Source organism: Ascaphus truei, chromosome 1 (assembly GCF_040206685.1).
Source record: "Ascaphus truei isolate aAscTru1 chromosome 1, aAscTru1.hap1, whole genome shotgun sequence".
NCBI classification, from domain to species: Eukaryota; Metazoa; Chordata; class Amphibia; order Anura; family Ascaphidae; genus Ascaphus; species Ascaphus truei.
Genome location: NC_134483.1, coordinates 132,773,061 through 132,791,556, shown reverse-complemented (window position 1 = coordinate 132,791,556; position 18,496 = coordinate 132,773,061). Strand labels below are relative to the sequence as shown.

The 18,496-nt window shown below is 42.7% G+C and overlaps 1 protein-coding gene across 3 annotated transcripts in view; it reads right to left on the bottom strand.

Annotated features, from left to right (window-relative positions):
- The window catches only part of ADAMTSL1 (ADAMTS like 1), a 943,111-nt gene that overhangs the window by 329,200 nt on the left and 595,415 nt on the right, over positions 1-18,496 (bottom strand). The window contains exon 1 of one of the 3 annotated variants that reach the window (XM_075594940.1): positions 9,473-9,687. The exons of the other annotated variants lie outside the window; for them this stretch is intronic. Coding sequence (XP_075451055.1) covers positions 9,473-9,535 — 63 coding nt within the window. The 5' untranslated portion in view covers positions 9,536-9,687. Of the gene's footprint in view, positions 1-9,472; positions 9,688-18,496 lie in introns of those variants that run through there. 3 annotated transcript variants of the gene reach the window in all.

The window sequence follows — 18,496 nt, the reverse complement described above, 5'->3', positions numbered from 1 at the left end:
GAAGGAAGAAGAAAAATAAAGTGAGTACAATACCTGGGGCTAACCCAATGAGGAAGGGGGGGGGGTGTCCTTGGGCAACCCACCCCAACCTTCAGGGTACCTTATGCCCTCTTAAGGCTCAGTACCACTAATCATTTATTTGTCATTTACCCAGTTCATGCTCCCTTCCTTTAAATACAGTCCCAGCACTTTTTGAGCACCATTCCAAACACACAAACTATGTATGAAAATAATGGAGAAATAAAAGCACAAACCCAACTGATTAGAGTACAGTACAATAATTCGCAAAGCGTACACATCACTGTAATATATTAATGCACGTGGGAAAGCTAATGAGCTGCCTCGTTGTGAGGTATAAAAAGACAAAATACTGAGAGTACAGTAGAAAAAATGCACATTTGGAGAATGAGTCCCTCTGGGCCTTGAAACAGAGCTCAACTGAGCCCCCTTGTGTCTACAAACTAAGGTATTCTTGGAAACTTGAACTAAACTGATTCCTATGTGAACTAAACAATACATTAGGACTAACTTTGCTAACTAGGAGTGTTTTTTAGGAAGCACGGAAATTAAGGGGTATCAAGGCAAATGTGCTGCAATTGTGGGGCAAAAATCTGCACCATATGTTCTGTATGAAAAGAAAAGCAATAAGATTTGTTTCTTTGAACTGTATAGTGCCATTATTTTGTCCCTGAACGGGCTCACTTTTGCCTTGTTACAGAGCCCCCTATCTACTCAAGAGTAGCTAATGAAACCATCCCAATCAAGGCATTTGTAAGACAAGACAGACTGGTAATTGAGTTAGGAAGAGCAGCTTGTGTTTAAATGCCTTCTCCTTTCAAAGGCATCAGGTGAACTCTGATTTAAGAAGCTGTCAACTCAAAAGGTACTTTGCTGAAGCCTGTTGAAATTTAAATCCCTAAAACTCTGTCTACATAGACATAAGTATTTTTATAAGATATTTCTTACTACATATTGAGTTTTCTCCAGTACAATCAGATTGGTGTACTAAAACGTTCTGTTTTATTACATTCTATTAATGCATATTATTCACAGCCAAAACTGAACGCTGTAACAAGACTTCAAAAGGCATAACAGCACAATTACAGTAAATCAATCTATTGCATTCACACAGATGATGCAAGTGATCCAACTTCTCAAAGCCTTCGCCGTGTTTGAAAGCCCTTGTGCCATGGCTGCCGTCCAAGGAGTTATCCATTCTTTATGAACACTGGCTCCACTTAAGCTGTGGCCATATACCAGAAAGACCCTTCTCAAACAATGGGGAGGGTTGAGTGCCACATGGTGTCCAAGGAAAGGCGTATTGTGTTGGACTAGTACACATTGGCGAAGAGGGAAGAAAAATGTCTTTACCATTCCACAAGTACTTCATTCATTTGCAGAAGAGTTAAGCAGGAGACCTGTGCAGCGCAGGAAGCATTAAGCCAATGCAAATAGGAGTCAACATACTGTATCTGACTAAAGGTGGGCTGAATTTGGGCTTCAATGAGCGTGCAGATGTCAGTGGCAGGTCATGATGTCAGCTGGATTGCATTTACAGTAAATGAAAGTCAGATTGTTTTTATTGGCTTTTTATTAAAAATGTAACAGAAGGAAAATCTGTTAAAGTATCCATCCGGCAACGCACTGCAAACTACTGCATAAAACGTTCCGAGGAGATCTGTGGTTGATAAATCAGGATCGGGTTATCTCAGTTGAGCTAGTGTGTCAAATAAGACGAGCTCAGCGTTCTCATCGCCAGCGTGCGTACAAGAATGCTAGGTTACAGTTGTATTCCTTTTGACCATCGCTTGGCTCCTTTGCAGGTCATTACCCAGAATCCTTGGCTGCAGTGGAAGCATTGTATGCCAGGAGATAATGGGGAAAGACAGGGTTGCAGACCTGTCGGATACGTGCAAATGTACCCACAAGTGCGATATTTTTATTTGCTTTTGACATCACAAACGAGAGAGATAGATGGTTAGGGCAGGGAAGCTTCCTAGTTGACTGGACACACATTCTTACCAAGAGAAAACACAATACTACAGAAGGTCAGTGAGTCATCCCTAAATGTAAGTCATAATTGGGGATTTCCTCGCTTTCAATTCTATTTAAAGAAACATTGTTGACTATGTGACCACCTTGACAACACTACAGTTAGTAAAAAAGCTGGGGGTCTGCAGAAAGGCCAGCCCGGGACGCTGGGAAATACTGATTTACTTATACGGTGCAGTATGAGAAAATACGTTTTCCATTAAAAGACAAAGAATAAATAAATGCCCAATTTGTACATTGAAATACTGAATTATTAAAAAACGAACAATAGTGATAAATGTCACATATTGATTAATGGTTACTGTTCACTGTACATCTCTCTGTAATACTTTGGGCCACTCCATGATATAAACATATTCTACAATTTGATATCACAGAGTCGCCAAATATATTCCCGAGAGATGAACGTTTGGAAGTCACTGACCCCCGGAAAAAGTTTAGTTCATATCATTTATAGCAAGCTGAAGGAGTGCATTCCCCATCCATCCTGTACACCGTACAGCTCACTTCTTACAGTATTTACTGTAGATGTGCTACATTGTGTGTAGGCAGAAGTTTATCTACATAGCGTCACCAATGTACGCAGCGCTTTATAGAATTATAATACAGACCGCACAGGGAGTTTACAGAATACAAAGTTTCAACGTGCGTTAACCAAAACGTCAAATAGTAGGAATTAGGGTGTTCCTGCCCCACGGAGCTGATACTCTAAATGGAATAATAGGAGACTTTTCTCCAGTCCCAAGATCAAATAGACATCAGCAGTAGCCAGGGCGCTCAACTGCATGAAATATTTTTAGTTCTGTATATATACAGTATGTAGGCCTATTACAGTGATACATATTCCCACATTTAGAGCTACACCTTCTGTCACTTGTGAGTAAGTGGCACTGCCGCTTTAAGCATGGAAGTAAACAGTGAAATGATATCCTGATATGGCAGCAGCATATATAATCCAAATATGGCATTAAACCTATTGATGTAGCTACTACGTTATGGGGTCTGGCACTCGAGGGTCCCCATCACGTAGTAACTACGTCATAATCTACATGCTCGTTTTTCTATGGGAGATCCCGTTCTGCGCTCCCATGGAGCTCAGAACGGGATCTTACAGGAAGCGGAACGGAAGATGACTCTTCGCATTCCATTCCGTCATCAGCGACGGAGCCATCGCGTGATCGCGATTGCCGGGGAGGGAGGCGTGGGACTCTGGTGCACTCAAAGGGTTAAAAGGAAACTGACCTGTTTGTGATATCAGCCAAAACAGAAACTTTTTTATATTCTGTCACACACTTTTATATTGAACTTGTTGAGGCCTGGACGAGTTTACAACGTGTCTAGCTAAAGGCAGATGCCATGGCAGTGTATGAGTTTACATTCTTGGCTCCTCCAGAACTGAAAGGGTTTCCCATCCATACGACTGTTGGGTTTCTCCGCGACATCTGCAGTCTGGACTCATTTGGAAGCCTCACAACGCAAGTTCTTCATACTCAAAAAAGTACAAGCGAATAAAACCTACATTTGATTGTCTTTTTCGTTTTTTTTTTTTTTTTCCACTGGGGTTTTCTTGACCATTTGACAAAGTGCACGCTATAATTTTTGAGCGGTAATGTTGTAATGATGGCTGGCCTCTCAATTAGGAGCCTGCTCTGAAGGCTGCCATAGAGATGTTAGCACTGTAGTGGTTTGGGCCATCTGCTATGCATTCAGTTTCTAAACGAATGGAAATCGAAAGTACTACCAACAAAACAGTACTAGGGTGACATCAACTCCTTTAGTGCCAGAAGGGGCTGCAACACAATGCACCCTAGATAAATCCTTAAAGCGTGTTATACACACGGTACCATCTATAATATATATATATATATATATATATCTATATCACACTGTACCATCTATATGATCAGGACTGCTAGTTCTGTCCGTGGTAATCAGAAACAGGTGTCTACAGGAGCATCTAATACAGGTATAAGACAGATTGAGCTTGAACAAAAAAGAAGCAGAACTGTACGGTTTCCACTCATCCGCAGACTACGTGACTACCTGTAGCGTCAGCAAGTGCAGTAGAAGCAGCTCCACATACACAGCAACCTGAACGCTTTCTTTGCTAGAGCAGCCTACGACACATTGAAATGCAACAGAACAACATAGGCACAAGGGACCATTGCACCGGTCGTAGATATATCACATATGTCTCAATGACACTGTGTTCTCGAAAGGAAAAGCAGAGCTACAATTCCCATGGCACTTTGAGAAAGCCGTCAGATAAAAACAAAACAAAAACTGCAATGCGTTGCTGGCTTTGATATAAAATGGAAAGCAGGACAAGTGGGAACTGGGTCCAGTCCTAGATTTTCTAACTCAAGAGACCATTAGCTTAGTAACAAGCCCATTCCTCTTGCCAAAATCAAGAAACATTGCAATAATCTACCAGCATACTTACAGTACGATGAGTCTTAATAGAACCCAGAGTGATAGGACTGGAGCCAATGACTAATCAAATGAGATTTAGAAGGGAATATGTACTGCTGCTGCTTCAAGTTATAGTTTTTTTTTCTATCCAGTATATGAGAGGGATGCTTGCCAGGAACCATGAATCTCGAACATTAAACCTAAAATAAAACTGCACTGTCTTAATGGATAGATGCCTCGTCTTTGAATAGTTACGATGTATATTAATATACAAAGGCACTGGGGAGGAAGCGGAGGGGAACTGGCTGTCAGTTCCATGCACATATTTGCAGAGCTCAGTGTAATGGTGCTGGCACAAACACCATACTGCCTGGCTAATATATTCCAATCATGCTGGCACAATGTCCCTGGTCTCAAGGAGATCCATAAAAATAAACTACATGTAAGTGTAGCCAAGGTTTCTAATTAATTATAATCAGCGAGACAGACTTAACCTCTCCATTGCTGAAAACTATGAGTGCTGCAGAAGAGGTGGGATATTTGAAGGTAACTGAACTCCTGTAGTACTTTACTGCCATTTAGATGATAAAAGTCACAGCCCAAACCACAGAGATTATGTACAAATCTAGAAATGTGACTGTCAGCAATAAGGGAATTAAATGGTTTTATAGTTTTCTCGGCAACATCCCATCAAAATTAGTCCACTGCTATACAAACCAGAGGAGAAACATCCCGGGCGCCTAAAATTTCAATGTTGGCGTCTGAGTTGCAGTTCCTGACTAACCTGTCAGTCACCGCCACGTTCGGCAACAGGGCAACCTATCTAGCTTTAAGCAGGATAGGTTACGCTGATGCTGGTCAGCACTGTGCCGCTAGGGGGGAGAGAGCAGGGGGAGGGGCGAGACACATGAGAGACACATGAGACACACAGAGCATCACAGTGAGAGAGAGCCTCACAGTGAGCGAGCGTCTCAGTGAGAGAGAGCGTCTCAGTGAGAGAGAACGTCTCAGTGAGAGAGAATGTCTCAGTGAGAGAACATCTCAGTGAGAGAGTGTTAGTCTGTCAGTGTGCCTTAATCTTAGTGTGTGTATGTGTGTGTATGTTACAGATAGTGTGAGAATCTGTTATACACGGAGCTTCCGAAGGTGACAGTCACCCCCCCCACCCCCCTCCCCCAAACACACACCTTTTTTTAAATACAAATCTGGCTCCTAAAATTTCGGACTGGCTCCTAAGTTTTTTTTCATGTATATTTTTGTACACCCCTGATATAAACCAATAGAGTATGATTAAATATTTTAAAAGGTAAAAGAAACTTTGTAAAGTCTAAGAATGGAGGCAAAAGACAACTAGAGTCAAACCAGTGGTTTTCATGGCAACAAAAGCAACAGATGGCAGACATGACAATAGAACATAGCAATAAAGTTGACAAGACATCTACTGTATGGTCACTATTATAACTTCATTAAGGAGGACACTTTGAGAGAATACTCAAATGTACTCAATAGGTCAGATGCATCAAGCTCCGATGCACCAAATCGCAACACGATCCAGTGTTAAGTGCAGTTGACTTGGATGACAGTTAACGTCGGTTCGGGTTCGATACCAGGCATAGGAGCTTGATAAATCTGCCACTACCAATGCAGAGGTACTGTACTCACAATCAGTATGTTAGTGTCAATCTTCTTTTTGAAAATCAAAGACAAAAAAGCCATGAGTGCTGCCTTTAAGCATGAAACAGCGAATCACAAGGTTGTATTTGCTGAACATACAGAAAACGTACAAATTTCATAAAGCAAAACATTATGTCTTCAGTCATTTAACAAGCGGTTCAAATGTACCGAATTAAGGCTTTAGGTGAATCAGCTAACGTTGCCCATGCCATGTAAATGGTTACAATGAACTGGTTACACTTATGTCTACACAAAGGCAGAACAATAAGTAATCACAATATTTTCAAATGCAAAGGTGGCATACTGTATGCTGCACAGACATGCACACATACGTAGACTGATGAGTTGCAAATTACCGTTAGGATCTGGGTGAACGCTAAAGTTAAATGTCCCAACAGTATCATTAGCTTTTACTGTGGTTATGTAATTGTTGATTCCTGGTTCCATTCGTCTTATGCTGTCTGCAAACCCAATTATAAATCAGCAAATACATTTTAATGGTCTTGTTTGCCCTATTATATGTAAAGGCTGTGTTTACACATTCAGTACTGTATACGCTGGATGGTAACCTGTAGTTAACACCACTTAACAGTTATGAGATAGCATAATTGCTTGCTGGTATTCTAAGCTGGCTCAGACTCAACCCCCTTTCAATGTGCTATGCAGCGTAGGAAACCTTATAATCACCAGAAGATACATAGGTAGAGTCCCCAAGCACATGAATACTTGCAATGTAAATGCATATTGCATGTTAAAAAAAAAAAACAAGATGGCAACATGCAAATAAGTATAATAATATTTGTCATTGTGTATCTAATATAATCCCTCTATAGTAAGGTGCATCGTTCCTGCTTGAATTGCACCTGTCCAGTATCCCCCACCCGAGTTTCTTTTTAAAACAAAACAAGCAGTAATCATAGTAATAAATCACTGCAGAAGTCTGGTTACCATTTGGAGATCATTGGGTGGTAGCCAAACTCCTGCAGTGCAACAAAAGGGGTCTCCATATAAAAGGTAGACAGTTCAGCAGGCACAGAGGGGATCATTTATTCATGCCCTCCACTAAAATGACGCAAGTAGTCACTTGGTGACTATTTATGAAGGACATTTGCATGAGATTGAAGGGATTTCCACAAGTGACGTTATGCAGCTGTGGCACAAGCTGACACAGCTCCAAACGTACTGTATAAAAAACTACAGATCCCAAACCATGAACATCTGCAGCGTTGCAGAGACTGGCACTCTTTGACATGTGACCCACGATGTCACATTACCCTCACAAATAGCAACTTGTATGATAATAATGGTCATTTGAAGAATTCATCGCAGTACCGTATTTCACCTGCTTTTGCACCACACTTAAAATAATTTACATGGTTTTTCCCCCACCCAAGAGCAGGTTTTTGTTTTGCAATTGGAGTTCCCATTGATAAACCAAGGCTTTCCTAGTGCAAAAATGGGGCAGTACCTTTATGGACTCTCCATAACCAGAAATCATTGCGACAAAGCATAAGAGTAACGGTTTAACCCCTTGGGTGCTAGAGGGGCCAGTGCATTACTGGTTCCTCTTACACTAAGGGCAAATGAAGTTTCAATGTTTTTATGCAGAGGGGTGACTTTATGATGCCACGTGACATCACTGCGACAAGTCACACAGTTCTTCTCCAGTGGAGTTAGAGATGGTGCCAGGTTTCCCTTAGGCACAATCTGAGAATTGCAACACAGGCAGCTGATGTGGCCTGTTGCAGACTCCCCCTTTCGTGGAAACCTGTAATCCTACAGTCATCAGTGAACAACAAACAACCACACATGTTGCAGGTGACCCTCAAAGTCAATAGAGACAGAAACACAGTGCCCTGTAATGCACTGCAAACCACTGCTTCCCAGCACAAAGAGGGTTACAATAAAGACACATTTGCAATGAACAATGCAAACATTTTTTTTAAATTATTATTATTATTGACAAAATCTTCTTCAGTAAAATAAAACCTCAACTATGTCTCACAACCCTAATAATAAAAGAAACAGGGCAGACCCCGAGGGGACTATTTATAACTGAAGTTCCATTAGCAAATCCTGGGTAAGAACATCTCATTCACATGCTAGCGTAGCAGACTTGCGAAGATGCTGGGGGTTAATTATCAAAGTTTGACTGTAGCAAATGTGATTCTGCACAGCTGCAAAAACCTGCACTAGCTTTACAGTATCAGAGAAGCTTCTCACAGCTTTCAATGTGATTGTCTTGTTCCAATCTCATACTGTTTTCTACATCAATGTGAAACCACTGCTGAATGGCTCCATAATGTCCATTAAGTGCATCCTAACTCAGGGTGTCATCCTCCTTTTAATCTCACTTGTACACATGACATGCTGCCCCTGTACATTACATCACAATCACACCATAAAACACAGATCTTGTCCCCAAACCACCTCCAGAAAACTCCTATTGTATACACATCAATTGCACCCATATAGACTTCAATTGTTTGACTCGTGCAATGTTAGTGGAGTGAATAAGACAATTGGTGATAATTGGTGACATGCCAACCAATTCAAAATCCATGCTATTGGCAAGTACAGTAATACACAGATGAAAAAGATACACAATGAGGCAGACACACATACTGCTAAAATAATAAGTGTGACAGTATAATGACAAAGATGCATGTTTTCCCAGCCAGGATAAACTCCAGGGACATTCTCCCATACACTGCTGCTGCCACCAAGTCACACATCACACAGCATGGAGAGTATACAGTATGTTACATAGAAGCATACAGAAGTTAGACACCTCAACAGAACATCCACATAGCAAAGGATCACCACTCTACAAAGAACAAACCAAACTACAATAGTAACTTCAAGAATACCACCTTTTCTCTTTTACTCTCACACACTTTTTTTTTTAAAGAAGTGCAGCGCATCCCACCTGTGGCTTCCCACACCTAATGCCACCGTTGATCACTTTTTTTTTCACCTTTTGCAGTTATTATAGGTCAACAGCATTAGTCATTTTGACATTGAATTTGAGTAAATAAGTATTGCTCGACCCGAGGAAGAAAGCAAACTCTTGAAAGCTTGTCCTCAAATATCAATGGTTAGCCCAATTTTTTTTTTTAAAAGGGAGCATCTAATACTGAAGGACTCAGCATACATCAGCACATGCACTACACGCAGAGGGCATCACACTACATTTACCAAGCACTTAACTTAAAAGGTAAATGCATAAATAAGGATCTGGGTTTCTCCAGCACTAATACAGCTGCTAGGATCTCCAGAAAGAGTATTTTAATAAGGGATAAACAGAAGAAAAAGTAGTAGAAGAGGTGTTTACCAGGAGGAAGCAAGCCACAGACAGCAGCAGACTGCCAGTGACTGCCCCACGGCAGCATTCCATGCTTGGATCCTTGCCTGGGATGTGAATGGGACACTGAGTGAGCTGCTAAGTGCTCTTCTGCTCTTGCTGTCACATCCAGTACTGGTGCTCACACTCCAAGCTCTCGCTGCCTATCAGCTTCTACACACACACACACACCGGCCCTGCTCACATTTCCTGACCAAAGGGGCGTGTGGTGGTGGTGGTGGTGGGCGGAGGGGGGCTCAATGGAATCTCTCTGTGAGCAGGCAGCCGGCCAATCAGGCTCCTGCTAATCAGACATGCAGAATAACAAAGCCAAGGGCTACAGTGAAAGTGGAAGGAGGGGATGAAGCAGAAGCAGCAGAGAGGTGGGGAAGAGGCAGATGAGATGATTTACATGGGTGCAGGAATTAGGGGTGCTGCAGCCCCCATGGTTTTATACATTGCTACATTATTGTAATGTATGCATGTTACTGATTTTGTATGTACAACCCTTCCCACCCCATCCAAAAAATAGTTCTTGCACTGCTGAGTGGCAAATAAGAGCATGATATGCTTCCAGCTAACTTGTTCATGGTGCCGGTTATAAAGGTTTTGTTTTTTTCGGTGTGTTCTGCTTTTTTTTTTCCATTTAATTTGAAGATTAACGTTTTTCTAGTGCCGGAAGCAATGCACAGCCCGGTAATAGGTTAATACATAATAAAGTGACAGTAGAGTCCATAATAAATAAAGTGGATGAGGTTAGACTGCCCATAAAAAATGAAGGACCGTTAATGTTTTAAAGCAGCAGTCCAAGTGGCTTTTTTTTAATTTATTTTTTACATATCATTGAAGCAGAGGGTCTCTGGATCTGAACCCCATTAATTTCAGCTCCGTGGGAACCCCTGCTTCCCAAGATACTTACCTTTGTGGGGGGTGCTGGCAGCTGGGCTAGCTGGGGTTCTCGTAATGGCGTCTTCAAAGCTCCTGCGTCCCTTTGGCCAATAGGAAGTTGTGACATAATCTGGTCCTTGTTATTGGCCTGCTTGACCAGGACCTTTAAACAGCGCAGAGATACCGGCACCACCTACCAGGGGCGGCTTGGAGGTGAAACGTGGCCCGAGGCATCTCACCTGCGGGCCCTCTTCCGGTGGCATCATGTGATTGTCATGGCAACGTGTCACCATCTGCCTTCATGTTGCCATAACAACCCGGCGTCACGATGAAGGAGGGCTCGCTCTCTCCCCCAGCAATCAGTTTAATTGTTGTGTGGAAGAGTGCAGGGCCTCTTTAACTGTGAGGCATAGCGCAGCACCGGCTCACAGCACGCCCCCAGGCCCACCAAGGCAAGCTCAAACACCCAATAGAGCACCATGCCCCCTACAGAGGTAAGTATCTCAGGAAGCGAGGGGTCCCCGGAGCTGAAATGAATGGGGTTCAGCTCAGGGGACCCCCTGCTTCAATACTATGTTAAAAAAAAAAGGAAATGGCGGCTTAGATTGCTGCCTTAATACTGTACTGTAAAAAAAAACGTTCCACTTTAAAGAGAGTTTCTGGAAGGGAATGAGGTTAATTGCGGACTCTTGATTTGTATGCTTTAGGAATGTTTTACTTTAACAGCTTTAGGCTAAGAAATCGAGGTTTATTTTATGTAGATTTGTGTTATTTATATCATTGAATTGTTGCATTATGTTGAGACAGATTTTTGTGGATTAGTTGTTAAAGACAATGTTACATACAGTAAATGTTTTACAGTTGTGATTTTATATATATTTATATATATATATAAAACATAATACTGAGTTAAGTTATGGTGAGTAAAAAAAGTGACAAAAACCCTCCACAGGAAAGCAAATATGCAAATATAGCTGTATGCTCATCTGCATGTCTTAGGCAGGTCTGCAACCCCGCCTTTCCCCATCATCACCCAGCATACAGCACTTCCACTGCAGCAAGGGATTCTGGGAAATGACATGCAAATGAGCGCACAGTGTCACTTTTTGCCTCAATAACCATTTTTAACATGGTTCCCTATAGGCTTAAGCTTGCTGCATGGTCACAGCTTTGAGCACAGCCAGGATTAAGGTGCATACCCAGAAAACCACCCACAGACTGATGAGACCCATCAAGGTCGAAACAGCTGTCTGTGGGTGGTTTTCTGGGTATGCACCTTAACCCTGGCTGTGCTCAAAGCTGTGACCATGCAGCAAGCTTAAGCCTATAGGGAACCATGTTAAAAATGGTTATTGAGGCAAAAAGTGACACTGTGTGCTCATTTGCATGTCATTTCCCAGAATCCCTTGCTGCAGTGGAAGTGCTGTATGCTGGGTGATGATGGGGAAAGGCGGGGTTGCAGACCTGCCTAAGACATGCAGATGAGCATACAGCTATATTTGCATATATATATATATATATATATATATATATATATATATATATATATATATATCCATGGCTGGTCCTTGCTATCTTTCTGCCTCCCTGTCACGTAAGCCCTAGTAGCTACAGGCAGTGACAAGCTATCCTGTGGGTTTACCCCCCCCCCCCTCATGCTGCCTCTGAGTGACTGGGGTGGAGGTGAAACTGGGTCTGTGTACAGCCAATCATGGTGCAGACTCTGTGCCCTCCCCCTCTATGCCTGAGGGAGGAAGTGTTCCAAATTGTATTCAGTCCAGCTCAGCCCCTCCTGGGGATGAGAGATGCCTTCAGCTCCTCCGGGAGCTGAGTGCAGCCCAAGATCTGTGCAGAGCACAAGGCCTCAATATTCCAAGAAGGCCAGCACCTGCCAGAGGTCTGGGTAGGGTGACCAGACTTACAAAAGTAAAAACTAGGACACATTTAAAAAAAATTTTTATAAAACAAATGACATCACCAACTGCGCCCCTTCTCCTTTATGTCTCTCCACACCTCTCTGTCCTCCCTTCTCTCACACACCTCATTCTCTCTATCCCCCCATTCTCTCCCTCCCCCCATCCCTCCATTCTCTCCACCCCCCATTCCTCCATTCTCTCTCCCCATCCCTACATTCTCGTTCCACCCTACCAATTCTGTCTCTCTCCCATTCTCTGTCTCTCTCTCCCCCCATTCTCTGCGTGTCTCTCTCTCTCCTCCCCCCATTCTGTGTCTGTCTCTCTCCCCATTCTGTCTGTCTCTCTCCCCATTCTGTCTGCCTCTCTCCCCATTCTGTGTCTGCCTCTCTCCCCATTCTGTGTCTGCCTCTATCCCCATTCTGTGTCTGCCTCTATCCCCATTCTGTATCTGCCTCTCTCCCCATGCTGTCTCTCTCTCCCCCCCCCTTTCTGTGTCTCTCTCCTCCATTCTGTCTGTCTCTCTCCCTATGCTATGTCTCTCTCCCAATACTGTGTCTCTCCCCCCCATTCTGTGTCTATCTACCCCATTCTGTTTCTCTCTCTCCCATGCTGTGTCTCTCTCTCTCCCCCCATTCTGTGTCTCTCTCCCTATGCTGTCTCTCTCTCTCCCCATGCTGTGTGTGTGTGTCTCTCTCTCCATGTGTGTGTCTCTCTCCTCTTATTCTGTCTGTCTCTTTCCCCATGCTGTCTCTCTCCCCATGCTGTCTCTCTCTCTCCCCATGCTGTGCATATCTCTCTCTCTCTCCCCCATTCTGTCTCTCCCCCATTCTGTTTCTCTCTCTCCCCATGCTGTGTCTCTCTCTCTCCCCCCCATTCAGTGTCTCTCTCCCCATGCTGTCTCTCTCCCTATGCGCTGTGTCTCTCTTCCCATGTGCTGTGTCTCTCTCTCCCCATGCGCTGTGTCTCTCTCTCCCCATGTGCTGTGTCTCTCTCTCCCCATGCGCTGTGTCTCTCTCTCCCTATGCTGTATCTCTCTCTCCCTATGCTGTGTCTCTCTCTCCCTATGCTGTCTCTCCCCATGCTGTGTCTTTCTCCATGCTGTGTCTCTTTCTCCCCCCATTTTGTGTCTCTCTCCTCCCATTCCGTGTCTCTCTCCCCATGCTGTGTGTCTATCTCCCTATGCTGTCTCTCTCCCCATGCTGTCTCTCTCTCTCTCTCCATGTTGTGTCTCTCTCTCCATGCTGTTCTCTCTCTCTCTACCCCCCATTCTGTGTCTCTCTCCCCCCATTCTGTGTGTCTCTCTCTCTTACCCCCCATTGTGTGTGTGTGTTTTCTTTCTCCCCATTCTTCACCCTACCTGTCACTTTGGTGGAGTATGGGTGGAGGAAAGCCACCTCGAGCCCTGGCTTCAGACACTGACTCACTTTTGGGTCTCACTGCTGGGGCTCTGCACTCTCCTCTTGATCTCCTCTCTGCCAGCATTCTCTGCTCACTGCTGCCTCCCCTGCTCTCCTCTCTGCCAGCATTCTTGCTCTCTGCTGCCCCCCCACACCCACCCCGCTCTGATGGTCAAAATCTGGACAGTAAAAAAAAACTGGACATTTAAAAAAATGTCGGGCAGCCGGGACAGACCTTAATAAAACGGGACTGTCCTGGCTAAACTGGGACATCTGTTCACCCTAGGTCTGGGACCCATTCTAAAATGTGATGTATGCAGTGTAATAAAAACTGCAGTGGGTGCTTCAATAAAGAATCTTTTTTATATACCCCTGTCTAAGTAACAGTCTATTGGGTAGGAGTATGAGAGAGAAGTCTGTCATGGTGGGGACTGTCTCCAGGAACCCTCGAGCCTGCTGTGACTGGAAGCGCTGGCACCACGAAAAGAACCTGAAGGATCACCAAAAGCCTGTCCTGTTTCCCCTTACCATCCCCTTACCATCGCGGATGCTCATCTCTCCTGGACACTCGTAGGTAACAAGCACCACAACACCTGTTAGGCAAGATCTCGTTGGGGGCGGGAGAGGGGAAGGGGTGAAGCAGCAGTCTCTCTCTCTCTCTCTCTCTCTCTCTCTCTCTCTCTCTCTCTCTCTCTCTCTCTCTCTCTCTCTATATATATATATATATATGTATGTATGTATGTATGTATATATATATATATACATATATATACGCACACTATTACTTAAAGATACAGATCTTAAAACTAGTGTGCTAAGATGTAAACCCATCTTCAGTATAACCGTGCACTTGAACTGCTTCTGAATAGACAACAGAGCATGTGAGTCACCAAAAGTCAGAATTCCCCAATGCCAGTCCTATCAAATAACTGACAAATATCAGATTATCTCTAAAAAAGAAGAGATTTTGGCAGCTGCCCACCATGTCCATTTCTAAAACATTTTGCTACCAGCTACCAGAAGGGACAGCCATGCATTCCACAGCACTGCACAGCACTGCAGTGCAATATATGGCTGACCCTTTTGGCAGTGAAAAGGTTTTTTAAAGCTTTGGCTTATTGTATTCACCATGCAAGCAACACTCGTTGAAGCTTTCAAAAGTTAAACTTTTGCACATGTAACCATTTGCAGTACATGATTTCATGTGCATTTGTTTTAAGGGGATATATTATTGAATGCTCGTCAGTTTATTCCTAGTTACCACTTGTTTTAACCTCTGCGCTGCCAGACAAGCATGCTTTGCCATGCATTACAGGTCTTTGTGGAAGTAAATCAGTTATGTCTCTAACAAGATCATTCTCATTGTTGAGGCACTTTTTAATGCTGCTCGATGTTTATCATTTCTCCTTATACCGAGCCTCCACCCTCCTCCCCGTATTCTGTTAGAACAGTAGCTTTCTTTGTAACTGAGCACTGTTGTATTCTAAGGGGAAATATCTACCCACCAGGAATGTGAATATACGTAATGTGTAACAAAAGGCCGTCTCTCAGAATCTTTGACAGCGTGAGCTCCTCCTAACCCCCCCAAAAAACATTTGGGGCTAAAACATAGATCAAAGCTCTCCAAATATTCAGAACTTTTTTATTTTAACATTGTTTATTATTCTTTCTAAATCTTATAAAACTGTGTGTACTCACAGGATAGAAAACGGTTAGTAAAATTACTTTGAATCACAGGAAAATTGGTCATCAGATGACATCGGCAGAACACGCAATGCCCTGATGACATCACAAAGACCTACAGTAGATCCACAAAAGGGTGCCAAGCTTGAGTACGCCTTTACTTCAATTGATATGAATGGATATGTGCCCGGACCCAATGCTTAGAGGAAGACACCATCAGTGAAATTCTTCCCAAGCCCGTAGAAAACACAAACACACAGAGTCAAAGTAAGGCACTGAATTACAATGGAAAAGCATATGGATGATCGTTAAAAAGCTGTTCATATGAAGAAAAAAATAATAATTTAATATTTGAATGCTGAGAGTGTTTTTATTTTTTTAGAGATGTGCGTATCTGGCTAGATTTGCTTCTCCACAGGTTCGAGCGAACTTTCGAAAAGTTGGTGGAAGCGGTGAAAATGTCGCCAAAACCTTTGGAGTCAAAAGTTATAACGAAACGGCCCAAATTGTTAAAAAAAATCGCTATTTCACGTGTTTAAAGTGGCAAAATAGCAACCCTGCAACTTTTTTTAATACGTTTTTTTTCAGGTTGAAGTTGTTTTCGAAAACGAAAGCAAGCAAAATTAGGTGAAACTGCAAAGCAACTTGTTGCAAACTTTTGTATCAAAATACATTTTTTAATTAACTAAAAAAGTTAACATTCGCCAAGTTCTCTTAGGCCGGCAAAAAAAAAAGTTTTCGGTGCTAGCACTGTTTAAAGCAGCAAGCTGGGTACATCATGCTAGAAATGCTCATCTTCTAGGGGGAGATAGCATTCAGTGCTCAATTGGAGCAGTCTATGCAATTGGAACCTTAGTGGAGTATCCTCTACTTCCGTTCACCTCCTCGGGGGGCCTACACCGAGTGATGGCTACCACTAAGGGATCACATGGTTGAGTACAGGAAGGCCGGTTACACTCAGGCTCTGCTAGTGTCTCCCAGCATCCAAAGGTCTAAGAGGATAGCATAATGGACTTTCAGTCGTACAAATCAGAAGGTTTCTAATAAGATAGCCTATCTATATTCTTTTGGGGTCCATGTATTACCCATGTATATCTTGACAACTGTAATCATTGGCCCTCAAGAGCTAAAACACAAGTCTAACCAATGCAAATAATATGCACTGAAGCAAGATACAGTAATATGCTTTCTTTGAAGACGGGTAACTTGTTTTAACGAGACGCTCGACGGTCAGTGCCTAATTAACCACAGCTAATAAACCTTACTGCTATGTTTGCCATTTTATTAGGTCTTGATTGTCGCTGTCTTAAGACCACCAGATGCTCAGAAAGTGACTAATTACTGCAGGGTTCAAAGGGAAATGGTGCTTGTTATAGGCTCACCGTATAACTCAAACGCATTTACTGTTATGTAGCAAAATCTCCCAGCTGCAAAACAGGAACCAAAAAAACGGCACTGTATTTATCAAAGCCCTGCATCCTCTGGTGATTTTTCCTCCGATACATTTAATACAGACTTTTTGCTCCAGTTTTGTAGCTGTGGAACCTTGATTCACAGCAAGATTCCCTTAAGGTTGGAGGAAAGGAGATTTCACCAGCAACAAAGGAAAGGGTTCTTTACAGTAAGGGCAGTTAAAATGTGGAATTCATTACCCATGGAGACTGTGATGGCAGATACAATAGATTTGTTCAAAAAAAGGTTGGACATCTTTTTAGAAAGGAAAGGTATACAGGGATATACCAAATATATACATGGGAAGGGTGTTATTTATTTATTTATTTATTTATAAAATATTTTACCAGGAAGTAATACATTGAGAGTTACCTCTCGTTTTCAAGTATGTCCTGGGCATAGAGTAAAACAAAATAATACATGGTTACAAATACAGTTACATAAATGAACAAGGTATACATTATATACAAGACATTGCATGCACAGTTAAAGAAAATATATATTATGAGCGTATGAAACAGTTACAGACTAGATTAAAGTGTGAGACAGCCTTAGATTTGAAAGAATTTAAGCTGGTGGTGGATATGAGAGTCTCTGGTAGGTTGTTCCAGTTTTGGGGTGCACGGAAGGAGAAGGAGGAACGTCCGGATACTTTGTTGAGTCTTGGGACCATGAATAGTCTTTTGGAGTCTGATCTCAGGTGATAGGTACTGCATGTGGTAGGGGTGAGGAGCTTGTTCAGGTAGCTGGGTAGCTTGCCCAGAAAGTATTTGAGGGTGAGACAGGAAAGGTGAACTTTGCGCCTAGTTGATCCAAGGAGTAATCTGATTGCCAATTCTTGGAGTCAGGAAGGACACTGTTTTTTTTTGTTTGCCTTCCTCTGGATCAATAAGTAAGTATAGATATAGTATAAAGTATCTGTTGTCTAAATTTAGCATAGGTTGAACTTGATGGACGCATGTCTTTTTTCAACCTCATCTACTATGTAACTATGTAACCCGCAGCATCCCTTCTATCATGCATTAACACATAATCGCTTATACTGTACCTAGAAACTTTAGAAATCAGTTGTCACTGAATTTTTCTGGCATGTTTGCAGTGCACTTTTCTTACTATCTATTAAAAAAATTATTTTAACAAAAAAAATATCTTTCTTTTTTTAACATTTGTTCACCTGTTTCTCTTCAATGCCGTGTTGCTGAAGCTTAAGTCAATCTAATCAAAAAGTTATGACCCTGCATACCACGGCAGTCCCTTCCCCTCTGCTCACGTCTCTTTCATCTTCGCTCCTTTTCTCTCTCCCCTTGTCTGCTTCTTCCTGTCCAAATACCTTTGTTCCCTTCTCTCCATCTCCCATGCTGTTTCCCTATTCCCTGTACTCTCTGGAATGTTACCTCTCCCATACATCCTGTATCCCTCTTAAATTCACTCTGCCCCCCCCCCTCCACCCCCTTTTTCTTGGTTCCCTCATACTCTTTTGCCATCTCTCTAGTTCCTTCTCTCACATGCCTGCTGCAGGCAGGTGATGGATCATGCCTGGGCACCTGACAAATAGCCTGTTCACCATGAGACTCCAGGGAGTTCCATGCTATGATAATGCTGATATAGGGTTGCTACGTCTTATGTTTTCATAATACGAGACGCCGAAATTCCGTATGAAAGTGCGACGTCACAATGAG